Source organism: Eriocheir sinensis, chromosome 61 (genome assembly GCF_024679095.1).
Source record: "Eriocheir sinensis breed Jianghai 21 chromosome 61, ASM2467909v1, whole genome shotgun sequence".
NCBI classification, from domain to species: Eukaryota; Metazoa; Arthropoda; class Malacostraca; order Decapoda; family Varunidae; genus Eriocheir; species Eriocheir sinensis.
Genome location: NC_066569.1, coordinates 6,489,570 through 6,510,430, shown reverse-complemented (window position 1 = coordinate 6,510,430; position 20,861 = coordinate 6,489,570). Strand labels below are relative to the sequence as shown.

General features: G+C 40.1%; 1 protein-coding gene and 1 long non-coding RNA gene across 3 annotated transcripts; one reads left to right on the top strand and one right to left on the bottom strand.

The window, feature by feature from the left end:
* Positions 1 to 2,035: 2,035 nt before the first annotated feature.
* Positions 2,036 to 12,760, top strand: LOC126986260 (protein MEMO1-like). The gene is made up of 8 exons (XM_050842234.1): positions 2,036 to 2,216; positions 4,901 to 4,982; positions 5,609 to 5,677; positions 6,983 to 7,095; positions 7,801 to 7,912; positions 8,407 to 8,512; positions 10,444 to 10,662; positions 10,924 to 12,760. The coding sequence occupies exons 1-8, from the start codon at positions 2,168 to 2,170 to the stop codon at positions 11,059 to 11,061; spliced, it is 888 nt and encodes a 295-aa protein (XP_050698191.1). The 5' UTR covers positions 2,036 to 2,167; the 3' UTR covers positions 11,062 to 12,760.
* An 830-nt stretch (positions 12,761 to 13,590) lies between these two features.
* On the bottom strand, positions 13,591 to 20,545 carry LOC126986258 (uncharacterized). Of its 2 annotated transcripts, none has more exons than XR_007739456.1 (3): positions 20,401 to 20,545; positions 19,744 to 20,352; positions 13,591 to 19,597 (listed from the first exon to the last, which is right to left on the bottom strand). It is a non-coding gene; the product is annotated as an uncharacterized LOC126986258 (long non-coding RNA). The 2 variants fall into 2 exon arrangements; XR_007739457.1 differs by having other exon boundaries at positions 19,744 to 20,304.
* Positions 20,546 to 20,861: the final 316 nt, after the last annotated feature.

Here is a 20,861-nt window from a genome sequence, read left to right as displayed (position 1 = left end):
CTTGCTTAGCACTGCAGTCCTGCCCCCTTCTACACAAGTCACCATTCCATTCCTATACTCCGCTCCTTTGCTACATGACATCTGCGTGGCCAGCGTGGGGACGTGGTGATCCCGAGGACCCGTCTTCAAGATCATATACTCACATGGTGGTCAGATCTTCTACCAGACCTAACTTCAGCAACTTCGGTCAAGAGGAGCACCAAGGGGGCAGCATGGACTAAGCAAGAGCCTAATGTCACGGTAACCACTGTAAATAAAATTCGCCTACGCCACTAACGGGCTGATGCCATCCACGAGAGCCCACCGGCGTTATAGGCGACATTTAAGAAAAAAAAATGGTGTCTTGAGAGCAAGGTAAAAGAAATTTATAGAAATTATCTTTTTTAATAACCTTGAGTAACTTTGACAGCTCCGTAGGCCCTAGGAACGGGTGTCATATCGTTCATCATGGGCGTAATAAAAGCCATCGGTCCTGAGATCCTTTATCTTTTGTGAAGTACGCAAAGGTGGTGAGGGGCGTCCAGTATTTATGCAGTTCTACAATAAAATATGTATCACAGCTATATGGTAAGAGGCAATGCTGAGTGTTGATGGGGTAACCACATACTACCATGACATCCTACACTGTACACTACCTAGGAATAAAGGCTACTGTTTGTCTTCTGCTTTTAATCACCTGCTGGCTTAGATTGATTCTCCTTCAGGTCCAGTATTCAGTTTAATATTGGGTGGGCATGCATGCCCACTCACGGGTCAGTCAGCACAAACAGCTCACGGATGGACCATGTAGCTAACCAGCGGGAAACTGCTTGCAAGAAAAGGTCCACTGTGACATGCCAGATTTATCAGTCCGAAAAGAGTAAACGGTTAGTGCCAATTAACAACCCAGCAACAGGTGACAAAGAGGCTGCACGAGGATAATATTATAAACTACGAAACATCGGAAACAGCGACAGAAATGGAGAGGTCAGCATTAGCTTTTGGGTCGTGTAGTGCAGATGACTTGCCTGATGGGCGAGCCTCCCATAACTCACTCTGCGAGTGGGGTACGTACCTCTTTGGCCGACTGGTTAAGGAGTAGCTCCCGTCTCGCTGGTCGCGGGTTCGATCCCCCGGCGCCGGGAAAACCTTTCCTTGTCTGGATTAATATCTCGTGTGTTTCGTTACGCGCAGAGGTCGTGTTGGAGTATAGTAAAGAACAAGATCTAAATAAAGGGAGGTCAACCCACGCGCATGCAGCTTAGGTAAGTTGGTAACGTCTATTGGACTGCTGGGAGGAGCCTCCTCTCGCTCTCTATTTCCCTCCACAGGGTATAAAAAAAAAAGCTCAGCGAGTAGGCAACCCCATCAGTCACATCACGACAGTTAACCTGACCTTTGCCCTCCGGGTCTCCGCTCGCTGCCGTCTCTCGCCCGCTCCCGCTAAATTTATTCACTCTCTCTCTCTCTTCTCTCACCCTAACTCATTTTTTATCACTTGGATCTCGGGGAGGATCACTTTTGGGAGGATGCGCGGGCTGGGATGAATTTTGAGCCGACCGTGCACGGGATGACCTCCCTTTATCTAGACCTTGGTAAAGAGTAGCTACCACCAGGGTCATAAAACTATATTGGATTCAACTTCATATCCCACATTTGACTCTATAGCTAGGTAGAAATTGCAAACAGACTAATGGGTGTTCAAGGATTCAGAGACAGATTGACGCAAATGAGAAAGGGTAATGGAGAAGAAGAGCATAGCATATTATATCTTATATATTCTCCATAACTCAATTTCTCTCTCTCTCTCTCTCTCTCTCTCTCTCTAACAACCCAAAACAACCAATAAATAAGGAAAATAAGGAGAATAACACAGTCCACCATAACACACTCACACACACTCTCTCTCTCTCTCTCTCTCTCTAACAACTCAAAACACCAAAAATAAGGAGAATAACACAGTCCACCATAACATACTCACTTTCTTTCTCTCTCCCCTCTCCTTCCCTCCTTCCCTCCATCCCTCCCCTCTCTCTCCCCTCTCCTTCCCTCTCTCTCTCTCTCTCTCTCACAGGGTCCGGAGAAGAAGCGACCGGGGGAGACCAGCAGAGAGGCAGACCAGTCCCTTGTTGTGATTTACTTTAATTTCCTTTATTTTCCCCCAAAGTTTAGCAAGATAGGTGTTAAGATGTCAGCCAGGAGAGCCACACACGCCGGCAGCTGGTACACGGACTCTGGTGAGGAGGAGAGAGAGGGGGCAGGTGTTTGTGTGTGTGTGTGTTTGTGTGTGTTTGGGTTGGGTACGAATATGTAGGGGGGAGGGGGGGGGAGAGTGTGTGTATGTGTGTGTGTGTGTGTGTGTGTGTGGAGTGGTGTTTGTGTGTTTGTATGTGTGTTTGTGTGTGTTTGGGTTGGGTACGAATGTGTAGGGGGGAGGGGGGGAGAGGGTGTGTATGTGTGTGTGTGTTTGTGTGTTTGTATGTGTGTGTGTGTGTGTTTGGTACGAATATGTAGGGGAGGGGGGGAGAGGGTGTGTGTGTGTTTGTTTGTGTTATGGGGTTTGTGTGTGTGGATGTGTGTGTGTGTGTGTGTGTGTGTGTGTGTGTGTGTGTATGCTTAGGACGGTGTGTGTGTGTGTGTGTGTGTGTGTGTGTGTGTGTGTAGCTATGTGTGCTTGTGTGTATGTACATGTGTTTATATTAGGGAATGTGTGTGTGTGTGTGTGTATATATATAGCTATGTGTGTTTATATTAGGGAATGTGTGTGTGTGTGTGTGTGTGTGTGTGTGTGTGTGTGTGTGTTTTCCCTTCCAGAAATGAATGACATACTTTTTATTACTATTTCTACCACCAAGAAAAGGCAAACACCAAACCAACCCAAAAAACACATCTAATACAAACACACAAAAAAAACACCAATTAAAACAACAAACAAACACTGAAACACACACCCAATCCCTTTCAGCTTTCCCTTAACACTAAAAAAAAAAAAAAATAAATAAATACATTAAGGCTCCCCTCCAGAATTGACCTTCATTTTTATTACTAGTTTCTGCCAACAAGATAAACCAAACAGCAAACTAACCAAAAAACACACCCAATACAAACACACAAAAAACACACCAGTCAAAACAACAAACGCACACTTACACACACCCAATCCCTACTTTTTATGCTATTTCTGTCACCAGGATAAACCAAACACCGAACTAAAAAAAAAAATTAAATTATAACTGAAAAACACCAATTAAAACAACAAACAAATACTAAATAAAACGCATTAAGGCTCCTCTCTAGAACTGACCTACATTTTTATTACTTTCTGCGAACAAGATAAACCAAACACCAAACTAACCCAAGAAAACACACCCAGTACAAACACACCAATCAAAACAACAAACAAACACTTACACACACCCTAAATCCCTTTCATCATCCCTTAACACTAAAAAAAACGCATTAAGGCTCAAATTCACACACTTCCCTTGCCCCGACCCAGCCTTGGCAACTCATGACAGGCTGACCTCAATTCCACTCTCTCCTGACACTGTTTGGAGGCACTGTGACCTATTGTGACCTAGTTTATGAAGTTCGGGTCGCCGCTTTGCATTGGTCGCTTAGGTTATGCTTGGTTTAATGGATATTGGTCAGGGTTTGTGTGGTTGTATTGGTTGTGATCTTATATAATGGTTGAGTTTTATATCTTGGGTGTTTTGGTTGTTTGGGTTGGTGTCCAGGTTTAAGCAGCATTGCCATTTTCTTTGTCTCTTGTGTTGTTTTTCTTTGTCCATAGACTTTGCTGTGTTTCCTGTTTCTTTGTCTTCCCTCACTGCTGTTCACTTTTTCTTTGTTCCCTTTGTGTTAGTTTTGACAGTGATAGATCATACATATGTTAGTTTATATGTATGTTAGTTAGCAACACACACACACACACACACACACACCAACATAACAGGATAAGTAGAATTATTATGGATCTGAAGGTGGGTTAATACAAGCATAACTCAAAATCCGTAAACTGTACACACACACACACACACACACACACACACACACACACACACACACACACACACACACACGCATGCACACAGAAAGAAAACAACAACACTCCGAACACTTATCCCAGCAACAGTTTTACTTTGTTCAAACTCCAAACATTATGTGTAAAATTGATCTTTTCTTTGTAGTAAAACATGAATTGTGTACACCTTCATCCTATCATCATGCTGTCCTGGCCATGAGCTAAACATACACAAGAAAATAACATAACCTAATAAGTCACCAATTTAGCAGTGATAGGTTTTTGTTATGTGTTATAGTTAGAGCACTTGGTAATCATCCCTTTGGCTTTCACCTAATTTTTTAAGGGTCATATTAGTATTTATTTTAAGTTCTATGGCTAGTTTTAACATTTTTATGGATATTTTGTCTTTTTAATTCCTTTTTGGTGATGGAGTTAGTTGGAAGAGTTAGACTTTCACAGTGTTAACCCGGTAGCAGCGACGGGCCAAATTTGTGCCATGATATAAACCCCCTAAAATAGATGATACATAATCTGATCACAAATGCATTGATATATATTATGAAATGGTTTGTGTGAGGGGTGATTTTTTCTCATTTTTCTCGCTTAGAGGGACCATTAAGAAACATGATCCCCACTGCTACCGGGTTAAGTCAACATATCACAAGCTCAGACGTAAAGTGATATAAAAAAATGAACAAAACCAACTAACTGCACCTTGAAAAACAGGTCACGAAAGACAGATCAGCCACATTAGTGTTGCCGAAGACTAATACGATGTTTGAATAATCAGCGGTATCTCATGCGGTTCGGGTTGGTTAGGTTAAAAATTTCTCATGACCTGAAAACTAACCAGATGAGCCAAGCCAATGATTTCCCTTTTCCGTTCCCTTGCAGCCACAGACTTGGCGCGGCAACTTGAGAACTGGCTGGGGCAGGCGGACCTCTCCCATGGCCCAGCGCGTGCCATCATTGCCCCGTAAGACCTCCGTGGCTCTCTCTCTTTCTCTCTCTCTCTATCTTTCTCTCTCATTCAATTTTTCTATCATTTTTTCATCAGATGACATGCCTGTTATCATCTAAATTAACTACATTGACTAAGTATAAGTAAGTTCTATGTGTGTGCTTGTTTTGAAGTTGAAAAAGGATAGATTAATGGCATGTATGTATATGTATTTGTGTTGTATTTGAGTCATTTGTGTGTGTTGAGCCATTTGTTTTTTCTTTCTCCAGTATTAAATGATCTCGTTCTTTTTTTTTAAGTGGAAAATCATCCTCATATTGTCTAGTGCTCAATCATCTAATTCTTCCTTATATTAAATCATTGCTCGTATTTCCTAGTGTTAAACCATTTTATGTTCTGTTGTGTTTTAAGCTTTTCTTACTGTTAAACCATCTCATGTCCTCAAATGTTATAAGTTTTTGCTAGTTTTAAACCACCTTGTAGCCTGTGATGTTATTTTTCTTTAGTTTTAGACCATCCCATAATTTTCTAGTTAAGCCATTCCATATTTACTTTCTAACTTTAAACTATCTCATATCTCTAATGGTGAAGTTTTTTTTATCTTGCGGTTCTCCCTTTATCTTCCCTCCTTCCGTCCACAGACATGCGGGGTACCAGTACAGCGGTGCCGTCGGTGCCTATGCATATCGACAAGTGTCTCCCGTAGTGGTGTGAGTATTCCGAGGGTGTGGCACGAATATACAGGTGGAGTGAGGGGGGGTGTGTGTGATGTGAATTTAAGGAGTGTGAAGCATGGAACTGTGGCAATGTGGGCTTGTGCTGTTTGCTGTAAAAAAAAAGGTGGGTGGTGGATAGTGGAGTGTTTGCTGAGGTGGCAGTGGTGTGCGGGAGGTAGCCTGGTAACATAGGTCTTTCTGTGCAACAGTGGTGGATAGTGAGTGTTTCATGTGGTATTGGTGTGCTGGATATCACTGGTAGTGTGGTAACATACCAGGTCTTTCTCTGCCTCTGTGGTGGATAGTGAAGTGTTGCCATGTGGTATTGGTATGTGGATATTCACTGGTAGCCTGATAAGAGATAAGGTCTTTCTCTGCGAGGATAGTGGAGTGTTTGCCATGTGCTATTGGTATGCTGGCCTTCACTGGTAGCCTGATAACATATACTCTTAGGTCTTTCTCTGCCCCTGTGGTGGATAGTGGAGTGTTTCCCATGTGGTATTGGTGTGCTGGATATCCCTTCACTGTTAGCCTGGTAACATTATACTCCCAGGTCTTTCTCTGCCTCTGTGGTGGATAGTAGAGTGTTTCCCATGTGGTATTGGTGTGCTGGATATCCCTTCACTGGTAGCCTGGTAACATACACTCCCAGGTCTTTCTCTGCCTCTGTGGTGGATAGTGGAGTGTTTCCCATGTCATATTGCTGTGCTGGATATCCCTTCACTGGTAGCCTGGTAACATACACTCCCAGGTCTTTCTCTGCCTCTGTGGTGGATAGTGGAGTGTTTCCCATGTGGTATTGGTGTGCTGGATATCCCTTCACTGGTATCTTAGTAACATACACTCCCAGGTCTTTCTCTGCCTCTGTGGTGGATAGTGGAGTGTTTCCCATGTGGTATTGGTGTGCTGGATATCCCTTCACTGGTATCTTAGTAACATACACTCCCAGGTCTTTCTCTGCCTCTGTGGTGGATAGTGGAGTGTTTCCCATGTCATATTGCTGTGCTGGATATCCCTTCACTGGTAGCTTGGTAACATACACTCCCAGGTCTTTCTCTGCCTCTGTGGTGGATAGTGGAGTGTTTCCCATGTGGTATTGGTGTGCTGGATATCCCCTCCCAAGCTGCAGGACTTTACATTTTTCTTCATTGAATTGTAGCAGCCACTTTTTGTTCCACTCCTGTAGCTTGGTGATGTCTTCTGGTAGGAAATCCACAGTCACGGGGTTAAGTGTACAACAATACCACTGCCATCACCACCACCACTAGTGTTACCATCGCTGTTATGTTACGTCCACAGGAAGCGGGTGTTCATTCTCGGTCCTTCCCACCACGTTCGACTGTCTGGCTGTGCGCTCTCTTCCCTTACCAAGTACCGAACACCGCTCTACGATCTCACCGTCGACCAGCAAGGTGAGTGTGTGTGTGTGTGTGTGTGTGTGTGTTCTTACTTATTTGTTCGTACTGCTTTTTTTTTTCATGTGACTGATTCAGGTTTTTACTATTCATTATTTTCCCTGATTTTATGATATGCTAATACCTTAAATGTGTGTATACTTTTCAGCACCCATAGTTTTGTTTGGTACGGTGTTTCATTTATCATTTGCTCGCTGTGTGTTTGTTTTCTTGGTTTGTTTGTTTGTTTATCTGTTCTCGCAATTTGTATTTTTCCAGGATTGAGTGTAGCTTGTGATGTACAGGTTCAGTTCATACAAAGGAGACAGAAGAAATGACTAACAATTTTGATTTATACACATGCATACTTATTAACTTCCATAAAAGTCATAGTTATATATATACATGAGGTTTTATTTTTTATCAGTATATATTAGAGTTATTTAAATGTACATGTGTGTTTTTTTTGTATGTTTTTTAGTCTAAAGTTATACAGTACTAAATCTCTGTAAACCATACCTACATATTTCTTTGCATTACATATCTGTTTCACTTTACAAGGAACCTCATTGACTATAACAGGCACATTTCTTTGCATTACACACACATTCCACTCTAACAATAGACACATTTTACATTAGTACACATGTTTCCCTCTAGAACAAGCTAAAAATGTACCTTAAAATAGCATCCAGGTTATTCTTCACTCCCTATGTGTTTCAGTCTACAATGAGCTGTACCAGACGGGCCATTTTGAGACGATGAGTGTGTCAGCAGATGAGGACGAGCACAGTATTGAAATGCACCTCCCTTACGTCGCCAAGGTCATGGAGGAGTGAGTATGATGGCTTGGGGTGGGCTTAACTTTGTCCTCTGTGCTCGGTGGTGCTCCCTTGTTTTCCAGCTTCTTCGTTTACGCTCCATCATCTTCTTTTCTTGGGGTCGAATTTGTGATGATCCTCCTCTTTATCTTCTTCATATATAGTCCATCTCCTTTTTTGGGGGGTCGGATTTGCAATGATCCCCCTCTGCGCTTGTGTCTTCAGCTTTTAATTCTTCTTTGTTACAGTCCATCTACTTTTCTTGGGGTTGAATTTGCGATGATCTTCCTCCTCGCTTGTGTCTCCAGCCTCTTCTTCTTTGTTACAGTCCATCTTCTTTTCTTGGGGTCATATTTGCAATGATCAGTGTATGTTTATGTGTGTATTTGTACTGTGTGTTCTCTCTTGCATCTCCAGCACCTTACCTTACATTTTTTTTACTTACATTTTTATTTTTATTTTTTTTATTTATTTATTTTATTTTTTACCCCTCGTTACCTTCCGGCAGCTTTCGGGATCACTTCACCATTGTCCCGGTCCTGGTGGGGTCCCTTACGCCGGAGAGAGAGGTGCTGTACGGCCGCCTCCTCGCGCCCTACCTTGCCGACCCCCAGGTGAGCACCTTCCCGCCTCGTTAACGCTCTTAGTCATATTCTTTTAGCTGCTTGATTTATTGACTCGTTTCATGGTGTTGTCATACTTATATTTATTACGTTTTTTATGCAGCCGCTCAATTATTCATACACGATGTTGTTTTATTTTTCTGGATATGCATTGCACGAATTTGAATTAGCATATTTTCCATAGCAAATTTACAGGTGTTTCTTCTTTTATAATTAGGTTACATTCAACACAAGACCCCCATCATAACTCAAAGATACGCATCATAAGTTAAGTCCACACGAACCTAATATTGTAGCCTCAAACATCAATTCAAATTATGCAAAACTCACGTTGTATGACCCCTCCATATTTTTGTTTCATTAATGGTATCAGCTAAGGGGGAAGAAAAAAAGTCCCGCTCCTGTATATAGAGTGGCCATGAACATTGTTGCTGAGATGATTAACAGGATGTATAGCAATTAATTTTTCATATATCGGTTCAGTCCTCCTAGTCATATATCCACTCACTCATATTAACCCAGTAGCAGCGATGGGACAAATTTGTGGCTTTACCGTGTACCAGCGACGGGCCACATTTTTGCCATGATATAAACCCTCCAAAATAGATGATGCATAAACTGATCATAAATGCTTTGATCATAAATGTATGTGAGTGAGATAGAGGGAGGGAATGCTAGAGGACGACATCCAGTGAAATGGAGGGATAGGGTGCAAGAGTACGTTAGGGAGAGGGGGGAAAGATCTTTGAGAAACTTTGAGCAGGCAAGGAGGGAGTATCTGGATAGAGAAAGGTGGAAACTCTTCTACCGTGGCCATCTCCTAGTGGGAGCTTCTAGGAGCAGGCGTCGATGAAATGAATGGATGAATGAATGAAATGCTTTGATATATATTATGAAATGGTTTGCGTGAGTGATGATTGTTTCTCATTATATATATTATGAAATGGTTTGCGTGAGTGATGATTGTTTCTCATTATATATATTATGAAATGGTTTGCGTGAGTGATGATTGTTTCTCATTATATATATTATGAAATGGTTTGCGTGAGTGATGATTGTTTCTCATTATATATATTATGAAATTGTTTGTGTGAGTGATGATTGTTTCTCATTATATATATTATGAAATGGTTTGCATGAGTGATGATTGTTTCTCATTATATATATTATGAAATGGTTTGTGTGAGTGATGATTGTTTCTCATTATATATATTATGAAATGGTTTGGGTGAGTGATGATTGTTTCTCATTATATATATTATGAAATGGTTTGCGTGAGTGATGATTGTTTCTCATTATATATATTATGAAATGGTTTGTGTGAGTGATGATTGTTTCTCATTATATATATTATGAAATGGTTTGCGTGAGTGATGATTGTTTCTCATTATATATATTATGAAATGGTTTGTGTGAGTGATGATTGTTTCTCATTATATATATTATGAAATGGTTTGCGTGAGTGATGATTGTTTCTCATTATATATATTATGAAATGGTTTGTGTGAGTGATGATTGTTTCTCATTATATATATTATGAAATGGTTTGTGTGAGTGATGATTGTTTCTCATTATATATATTATGAAATGGTTTGTGTGAGTGATGATTGTTTCTCATTATATATATTATGAAATGGTTTGCGTGAGTGATGATTGTTTCTCATTATATATATTATGAAATGGTTTGCGTGAGTGATGATTGTTTCTCATTATATATATTATGAAATGGTTTGCGTGAGTGATGATTGTTTCTCATTATATATATTATGAAATGGTTTGCGTGAGTGATGATTGTTTCTCATTATATATATTATGAAATGGTTTGCGTGAGTGATGATTGTTTCTCATTAATTCGCTTGGAGGGGCCTTTAAGAAACATGATCCCCGCAGCTACTGGGTTAATTTCTGTCACCCCCCTCCAGAGCCTGTTTGTGATATCCTCCGACTTCTGCCACTGGGGCCAGCGCTTCCGGTACACTTACTACGACCGCTCTGTTGGGGAGATCTGGCAGTCCATACAGAAGCTGGACAAGCAGGGCATGAGCCTCATCGAGACCTTAAACCCCAGTGCCTTCACCGAGTACCTGAAGAAGTACGGCAACACCATCTGCGGCCGCCATCCCATCGGAGTGTTGCTCAATGTGGGTGTTGCTAGGGGTGGTGGTGGTGATGGTGGTGGTGGTTTTTTCGTTATTTTTATTTACTCTACTTTTTTTTTTTACCTTAACTTTCTTTTTTTACTATTTTTTAACATTTTTTCTTTAACTTTTTACCTTAACTCACCTCCTCCTTCTTTTTCTCTCCCACTCGTCTTCACTCACCCCATATTCTCACCTCCTCCTCCTTTTCCATCCCTCTTCCCGTCACCCCATATTCTCACCCCACGTTCCTCTCCTCCGCAGGCCGTGGCTACCCTACAGAAGACCACCAACGGACACCGCATGATGCTAAAGTTCCTGCAGTACGCACAGTCCTCACGCTGCTACACCTCCTCCGACTCCTCTGTGTCCTACGCCGCAGCCTCGCTTATATTCGAGTAGACCAAGCCATTTGCAGGACGGGGAGGGCCGGGGCCAGGAGGGAGGGGGTAGGAGATGGACAGAACGGGAGAGGGATGGAAGGGAAAGGGGGTGTAGGGGTTAGCCAGCATGCCCCACCTCGCCGCACCTCATCCCTGCCCTGATTCTGACCTGACGTACTCCTCCGCCGACCTGCCTGACCTGCCGTCCTCTGTCCTGCTCTGGCTTGGTTTGGGGGTCATTCTATCACCTCGGTCTATCTTATTCTCTTTCCGCTGCTTCTGTTTTGCTTTGATACTTCTTACATTCCTCCTCTCCTTTCCTTACTTGCATTCCCTCAGACATATCTTTTCTTTATTCTCCGTTTCCTCCTCCTCCTCCTCCATTCTTTATTGTCTCATTCTATTTTCTTTACTTCTGTGTTTCTTAATATTTCTTACATTCCTCCTCTCCTTTCCTCACTTGCATTCCTTCATTCTACCTAATTTCTTTACCCTCCCTCTCCTCTTCCATTTGTCAGTCTCTCATACTCATTCACTTTTTTTCCTTTACTCTTGTTTTCTCGATACTGCATTCCTCCCCTTCTTTTCTAATGCATATTCCCTCACAATACTTTTTCTTCATTTGCTCTCTCGCTGTCTTCCGTCCCTCCTTGTCTCTTTTTCCTGCCTGTCTGTATTTTTCATATTTCATCATGCACCATTTTTCTTTACCATCCTTCTCACCTGTTCCTCCATCCCTCCTTTTCTCTTTTTTCTTGTCCTCCTTTATTTCTTTGCTTGTCTTTTTTTTTCCTGCCTTTCTCTATTTCTTCCTTCTGTCCTCATTCTCACACAAATTTAGCCTCTCTCTCTCCCTCCTTCGACATCGTGACCCCCAACCCGCACCCAACCTGTGATCGCGCTGCTGCTGCTGTGGGAGGCGGCAGGCGGGCCGACCCGACCCGACCTGACCTCTGTTGACCTCCGCCGCCGCTGCCGCATACGCCATGCCATGCCCCCCCAAAGCTGGTCGGTCGATTCACACTGTTTTTGTTGCTCGGTGATTTGTGACTCAGGGTCAATTTTATATGAGATGCTTGTATGTACGGATGACGACAACTACTACTACTACTGCTACGACTACGACTACTTTGTTTACTACTACTACTACTACTACTGATGGTAATAATTGATATCTATAACTACTGCAATCTTTTTTCACCAATGTTTCTATGACTGTTCCTACTACTACTACTACTACTACTACTACTACTTTGTTTACTACTACTACTACTGATGGTAATAATTGATATCTATAACTACTGCAATCTTTTTTCACCAATGTTTCTATGACTGTTCCTACTACTACTACTACTACTACTACTACTACTACTTTGTTTACTACTACTACTACTACTGATGGTAATAATTGATATCTATAACTACTGCAATCTTTTTTCACCAATGTTTCTATGACTGTTCCTACTACTACTACTACTACTACTACTACTACTACTTTGTTTACTACTACTACTACTGATGGTAATAATTGATATCTATAACTACTGCAATCTTTTTTCACCAATGTTTCTATGACTGTTCCTACTACTACTACTACTACTACTACTACTACTACTTTGTTTACTACTACTACTACTACTGATGGTAATAATTGATATCTATAACTACTGCAATCTTTTTTCACCAATGTTTCTATGACTGTTCCTACTACTACTACTACTACTACTACTACTTTGTTTACTACTACTACTACTACTGATGGTAATAATTGATATCTATAACTACTGCAATCTTTTTCACCAATGTTTCTATGATTTCCTACTACTACTACTACTACTACTACTACTTTGTTTACTACTACTACTACTACTGATGGTAATAATTGATATCTATAACTACTGCAATCTTTTTTCACCAATGTTTCTATGACTGTTCCTACTACTACTACTACTACTACTACTACTACTTTGTTTACTACTACTACTACTGATGGTAATAATTGATATCTATAACTACTGCAATCTTTTTTCACCAATGTTTCTATGACTGTTCCTACTACTACTACTACTACTACTACTACTACTACTTTGTTTACTACTACTACTACTACTGATGGTAATAATTGATATCTATAACTACTGCAATCTTTTTTCACCAATGTTTCTATGACTGTTCCTACTACTACTACTACTACTACTACTACTACTTTGTTTACTACTACTACTACTACTGATGGTAATAATTGATATCTATAACTACTGCAATCTTTTTTCACCAATGTTTCTATGACTGTTCCTACTACTACTACTACTACTACTACTACTTTGTTTACTACTACTACTACTGATGGTAATAATTGATATCTATAACTACTGCAATCTTTTTTCACCAATGTTTCTATGACTGTTCCTACTACTACTACTACTACTACTACTACTACGACTACTACTACTTCGTTTACTACTACTACTACTACTACTACTACTGATGGTAATAATTGATATCTATAACTACTGCAATCTTTTTTTCCCTGCTAATGTTACTACTCTCACCAATGTTTCTATGACTGTTCCTACTATGACTACTACTACTACTACTACTACTTCATTTACTACTACTACTACTACTGATGGTAAAAATTGATATCTATAACTACTGCAATCTTTTTTTCCCTGCTAATGTTACTACTGTCACCAATGTTTCTATGACTGTTCCTACTACTACTACTACTACCACCACTACTACTTAAAATACTTACGGTAATAATTGATAACTACCACCACTTCTGCTGTCACTACTTCCACTAACGATATGTACTACCATTTTGCCTACCACTCCTACTACTTCTTCTACTACTACTTCTACTACTATTACTACTACAACAGCGACGACGCAAGTATGTTACGTACTACCACTGTACCGAACGTCTTTAAAAATAAGGAATAAATAAATAATGTAAGTAAGTGTGACGCGCACGTATGGTGATCTTACAACTATTATTATTATTATTATCATTATTATTATTGTTGACGTGCATTGTTCCCGCCTTTCTTCGTCCTTCCGTTCTCTTTCTTTTGTCTTCTTCATGTCGTCTATTGTCTTCCATTATTCCCCGTCTATCTCGTCTCTCTTCCTTTCTCGCCCTGTTCGTCATCTCCTCTCGTTCGTCCTTCCTTCCGTTCTTTCTTTTTCTGTTCATTGTCATTTCTGTTTGTCATGTATGTGGTTCTCATCTTTATGTGTCTCTCGTTCTTCCTTTCCTGCCCTGTTCGTCACCTCCTCTCGCCCTTCCTCTCTTCCGTTCTTCCCCCGTTCATCATAATTTACTGTTTGTCTCGTATGCGGTCCTGTTCTCATTGCCTTGTGCCCCGCCCCATTTTTCCTATTCCTTCCATCTCCCATTTTCCATTTTTCTATATTTCCCTTTCCTCCCCTCTCCTCTATCCTTCCTACCTGTTCTGTTTCCCATTTTTTTCATTATCAACTTCCCTTTCATCTCCTTTTCCCATCCTTTCTACCTTTGATCTCCCATTTTCCCCACTTTCCCATTTCCCTTTCATCTCCGTTTCCCATCTCACCTTTTTCATTCCCTCGTCTCCTCTCCCATCCTCTCGTCCCCTTTCCTTACGTCAACTCTTCTAACTTTTTTTCTCCCTCTAGGTATTTCACTTAAGTTCCTGACAAATTGAAACAGGCAACCGTTTGATGAGATAGGATTCTGTATGTGGCCTGTCCTTCCATGTTTCCTCCTCCTCCTCCTCCTCCTTCTCCTCCTCTTCCCTGTTTTGTCAAGTTTATTCTCCGAGTCACATGAGCTGCCCAGGGAATTGATTGGGTTTCTCGAGCAGATTGTTTTAATGTAAGAATCTGTTGATTTTTCATGCTTGTCCTTGGCTACCCTTCACTTCTCTTCCCTTTCCTTTCCTTCCCTTTCCTTCTCATTCCTTCCCTTTCCCCTCCCTTCCCTTCTCTTCCATTCCCTTCTATTATCTCTCCTTCCCTTTTCATCTCTTCCATTCCCTTCTATTATCTCTCCTTCCCTTTTCATCTCTTCCATTCCCTTTCCCTTCCCTTCCCTTTTCTTTCGTTTCCTTCCATTCCTTTCCCTTCATTTCTCTTCTATTCCATTCCCTACCATGCTCTTCCCTTCCCTTCCTATCTCATCCATTCCCCTTCCCTTCCCTATTCAACCCGCCAACACAAGACCAAAACATCACCTCACTCCCCTAACCTCCACCAAGCAAGTCTTTCATTTATAGAAGAGGAAAAAACAAAACAAAACGGAGGTGACGCAACTTATCCACTTCTTTTGTTATTCCGATTTTGCGAGACGGAAACCGATCGCTGAAAAGTACCGCTGCAAGGATGAATTTAGCCGCACTCTTTGTTGTTATGCTGCCGAGGCTGTGAGGCTGTTTTCCCCGCCACCCAACTTGTACTGTAAGCCCCGCCCCCTCTCCTTGAAGTCGTCACTGATTGGTTGACGCTGCTCTTGCCTTTTCACTGATTGGCTGACTATTTTGCTTGCATTGCTTATTGGCTCCATGGTGTAGTGGTTAGCATGTTTAGCCTCAAATCCATGGACCCAAATATTCAATGTTCATCACTACCTTATGTCTAGCTACATATCCATGGGGCCAAGTATTCAATGTACATCCCTTCCTGTTGTTCATTTTTCTCTTTGGGTGATAAATGGGTACCTGGGGAAACCTGGGGAAGGTAAACTGTGGTAACCTGAATGTCACTCCTGCCCTGTGTCCTGGGGTAGTGGGTTCTCATGCTTCGGACACTCAAGGGCCAGTGAGACAGAGATGAACAGCTTAGCGTTTGCCCCCAACTTTACCATGACCTTACTGATTGGCTAATGCTACCGTCATTGTGATGTTCGATTCCCGGGCGGAGTGGAAAAATTTGGGCGGCTTTTCCGATACCCTACGCCCCTGTCCACCCAGCAGTGAATGGGTACCAGGTATTAATCGGGGGTTGTGTCCCGTCTCCTGGGCTCTGTTCCCTTCTCCTCCTGTCTCTCTCCGGCATATGACCACAGATGTTGCGCCGACTAAACGAAACTTTCCAACTTCCTTCATTGTGATAGAAAAAATGCCTATATCTGAAGTAATCTCATTAATATTAGTAAAGGGGGAAGGGTAATTCATGTAAAGGGAGGTTGGAGGGGAGGCCGGTGATAAGGGTAGTGACTGACTTTGGATGAAGGGCGAGGGAGGTACAGCTGGGTGGTGGCGCCAACAGTGACATTTTCATGCTGTTTGGACCACTCAGCATGATCGTCGGGGACTTAAAGAATCATAAATAGCATATCGTTTCAATTTCTTCTCATTCCTCTAACTCCTTGAAGTGAAAAATTAACGTTGAATAAATCGCATTGTAAAGAGAAATTTTGCAACACATATCTTTATCTATCTTCTATCTACCTATCTCTGTCTTTGTCTCAGCTAACATTGATCATAGGCTGTGATCTCCATGCTGTTTCGTCCTCTCAGCATGATCGTCGGGGCTTGCTTAAAGAATCATAAATACCATAACGTTTACATTTCTTCTCATTCCTCTAACTCCTTGAAGTGAAAAATTAACGTTGAATAAATCGCATTGTAAAGAGAAATTTTGCAATCTATCTATCAATATCTATCTTCTGTCTACCTATCTATATCTATCTTCTGTCTACCTATCTCTATCTCTGTCTTTGTCTCAGCTAACATTGATCATAGGCTGTGATGGTGATAAGGTCTCTCCGTGCTGTTTGGGCCACGCAGCATGAACATAACATAAGCTACGTTCCATGGTGTAATCTGACTGCATTGACTCTGAAATTTGGGCTGGAAGGAGCTACTTATGTTTGGGCTATTTTTGGCACGGATTTGGGCTGGAAATGTACGTATAGCTGGGTTACAAATGCCAGAAGATCAAATAATGTAAATCGCACTTAGTTTGACTTTCCAAAAATACACAACCATGAATTATTAGTAAGGCGAGCAGGTCTTAAACAGGAGAAACAGGTTATGAAAATGGACGGAATTTGGCGAGAAACAGACTTAGACGAACGAAAATCAAATACCGTTGGTCATATTTTATGTATTATTCAATAGAGCTAACGGAGATTGTGATACTTCATGGATCCGCTAAATTCTTGCTCAATTCAGGATCCTACCGTAGAGGCTAAATAAAAAATTCTTCGGTGTTTTTTCACTGCGGTATTTTTGCTTGTTTATTTTTTTACGGTAAAGGAAGCAACGCGAGGGCAACAAAAAGGGAGTGTAGAAAAAAAAAAAAACGCTAATCGCTGCTCCTATAAAAGAGATTCCGAATTAACACCCGAGTTAGTGCTTACGTTGCCCTGTGTCGCTGTCCTGTGGGAGCTTGTTTGCCGAGGATGAGATTACACGATATTCATTCACGGATTATTTTTTCTTCATTTACCGAGGATGAAATTTTACATCATTCATTCATCTATTATTTTCTCATGTTGCTGTTTCGTGGGAATTCATTTACCGAGGCTGAAATTCTACGTCATTCATTCATCTATTATTTTCTCTCATGTTGTTGTTTTGTGGGAATTCGTTTACCAAGGATGAAATTATATGATATTGATTCACCTTTTGTTTTTTCACGTTGCTGTTTCGTGGGAATTCATTTACTGCGGATGAAATTATACGTCATTCACCTTTTATTTTCTCTCATGTTGCTGTTTCGTGGGAATTCGTTTACTGCGGATGAAATATACGTCATTCATTCACCTTTTATTTTCTCTCATGTTGCTGTTTCGTGGGAATTCGTTTACCGAGAATGAGATTATGTGTTATCTATTTACATTTCGCAGCAGTGTGATGTAAAACAAAATCTGTCGCCTCATGAATTCCTCCCGACGTTCATACTTGTTACTCATCTGTGCGTGGGGAGCGACGGATAACTTTTTTTCCTAGCCTGTCTCCCTGTGGCCATCGAGTGCTCAAGGCTGTACCATAAGCTAGTGTCCTGCAAGAATCAAAGTGTGTCATGTGCTTTATATCGGAGAGTGTTGGTTGCGTTGTATTGATTTCTTTGTTTACTCCTTATTCAGGTTTTCAAGGGTATAGAAGGAAGGAAGGAAGGAAGGAAAGTTTTGAGATTATTATAGAAAGGAAGGAAATACAGAATGAAGCAGTACAAAAATAGAAGGAAGGAAGGAAAGTTTTGAGATTATAATAGAAAGGAAGAAAGGAAGGAAATACGAAATGAAGCAGTACAAAAATATAAGAAAGGAAGGAAATTTTTTATTATATTAGGAAGGAAAAAGGAAGGAAATACAGAATGAAGCCATACAACAATAGAAGAAAGGAAGGAAGGAAAGTTTTGAGATTATTATAGAAAGGAAGGAATGAAGCAATACAAAAAATCAAAGTTGTAAGGGTTGAATCTTGCTTTGTGTTAACCCGCAGACTTCGATGGAACTCTATATAGATGGTCCAAAATTCAGTCGGTCAGTTTTGTATGGCAGAAATATAACAACACTCCCAGACTGCGGTAGAATCTCTATAGACACAATGACCCTTTGGATGGTATTACAAGACACCTTCGCTTCTAACATCAACTATTTTTAAAGGTCAAAGAGGGGATCAATCATGTTCTAATGGGTCTTTTTTTAGGTTCGTGGTACAGAAGAAGGGTCAAACTACCACCAGGATCTTAAAACTACTCCTGGAAATGCCTACAACTCCCACGAAAGCCTTGTCAAATATGTGAACTTGGAAGGAGAAATGTTTTAAAATGTGACCCATAGTGTATGTGAAAGACCCCCCAAGAATGTAGCGGAGTAAAGAAAAAGGGAAATATACATAGCAAAAGAGAGAGAAATATTAATCACACTCGCCAGAGAAGAAGGAAAAGAGAAAGAGGGAAGGAAAGCAATGAAAACAAAGCCGGAAATAAAAGAAAATATAAGGTAACACTGTAAGGAAATAGAAAGAAAGACAAGAAAAATATAGAGAGCAAAGGATAGTTAAAACATTCATTATGCGGCCAAACTATATTCATGCTACGGTCGGCAGTGATTATATACAGACGCCTCATTATAGGGGAGCTGCTCTTCAAATACTGCCGCTGTTTGAGGGTTAATTTACAGCAGAACTCCACTAATCTGATCACCCAGTAGTCTGAAGTCATGCAAAGTGGAAATTATAATCACCACCCAAAACATCGCAACTTCTTAAAAGCAGGAAATCAAACTCTCTTAAAACGACAATTATCTGAAATCTGGCATGAAGGAAAGTATGGAAAAAAATATGAATCAGTTTAATTTTGCTATTTATTTGTATTTAGAAGGAAGAAAGAGAAAAAGGAAGGATTATAAAGAAAAGGAAACTCGTACAAGATTTAATCACTTGTTTATTTATTTACCTGTTATATATTTTTTCTATCGTTCTTGTGTCTGTGGTTCGTATTGAGTCACCCATCAACTCATTCACATCTTTACTCTTCATTCCAGTTAACTTTTTTCCCATCAATTCATTCACTTTTTTTCCTTTTCATTCCAACTAATTTTTTCCCCATCAATTCATTCACTTTTTTCCTTTTCATTCCAACTAATTTTTTTCCTGTCAGTTCATTCACTTTTTTCCCTTTTCATTCCAACTAATTTTTTCCCCATCAATTCATTCACTTTTTTCCTTTTCATTCCAACTATTTTTTTTCCTGTCAATTCATTCACTTTTTTTCCTTTTCATTCCAACTAATTTTTTTTCCTTTCAGTTCATTCACTTTTTTCCTTTTCATTCCAACTAATTTTTTTCCTGTCAATTCATTCACTTTTTTCCTTTTCATTCCAACTAATTTTTTTCCTGTCAATTCATTCACTTTTTTCCTTTTCATTCCAACTAATTTTTTTCCTGTCAGTTCATTCACTTTTTTCCTTTTCATTCCAACTAATTTTTTCCCATCAATTCATTCACTTTTTTCCTTTTCATTCCAACTAATTTTTTTCCTGTCAATTCATTCACTTTTTTCCTTTTCATTCCAACTAATTTTTTCCCCATCAATTCATTCACTTTTTTCCTTTTCATTCCAACTAATTTTTTCCCCATCAATTCATTCACTTTTTTCCTTTTCATTCCAACTATTTTTTTCCCCATCAATTCATTCACTTTTTTCCTTTTCATTCCAACTAATTTTTTTCCTGTCAGTTCATTCACTTTTTTCCTTTTCATTCCAACTAATTTTTTTCCTGTCAATTCATTCACTTTTTTCCTTTTCATTCCAACTAATTTTTTTCCTGTCAATTCATTCACTTTTTTCCTTTTCATTCCAACTAATTTTTTTCCTGTCAATTCATTCACTTTTTTCCTTTTCATTCCAACTAATTTTTTACCTATCAATTCATTCACTTTTTTCCTTTTCATTCCAACTAATTTATTTCCTGTCAATTCATTCACTTTTTTCCTTTTCATTCCAACTAATTTTTTTCCTGTCAGTTCATTCACTTTTTTCCTTTTCATTCCAACTAATTTTTTTCCTGTCAGTTCATTCACTTTTTTCCTTTTCATTCCAACTAATTTTTTCCCCATCAATTCATTCACTTTTTTCCTTTTCATCGTAACTAATTTATTTTTTCAACCTCTGTTAACTCTAGGGGACAATCTTCAGCTGGAATTTCCTTTTTAGCGAGTTGTTTATCTCCTTTACATTTCCTATTATTATTTTTTTAGAAGTTTGTAGATACTGAATTCCATCTTCCTTTCATAACATTGGACTTGCAAAGCTTCAGGGTATGGGGTAGGAGTGTTTAACTTTCAATCCCTCTGTCTGGAGCATGGAGGTAGAATTCGTGGA

Coding starts and splice junctions, on each gene's coding strand:
- LOC126986260 (XM_050842234.1), top strand. CDS start 2,168: ATGTCAGCCAGGAGAGCCACACACGCCGGCAGCTGGTACACGGACTCT. Junction 5,678..6,982: donor CAAGTGTCTCCCGTAGTGGT/GTGAGTATTCCG, acceptor TTACGTCCACAG/GAAGCGGGTGTTCATTCTCG. Junction 7,096..7,800: donor TCTCACCGTCGACCAGCAAG/GTGAGTGTGTGT, acceptor TATGTGTTTCAG/TCTACAATGAGCTGTACCAG.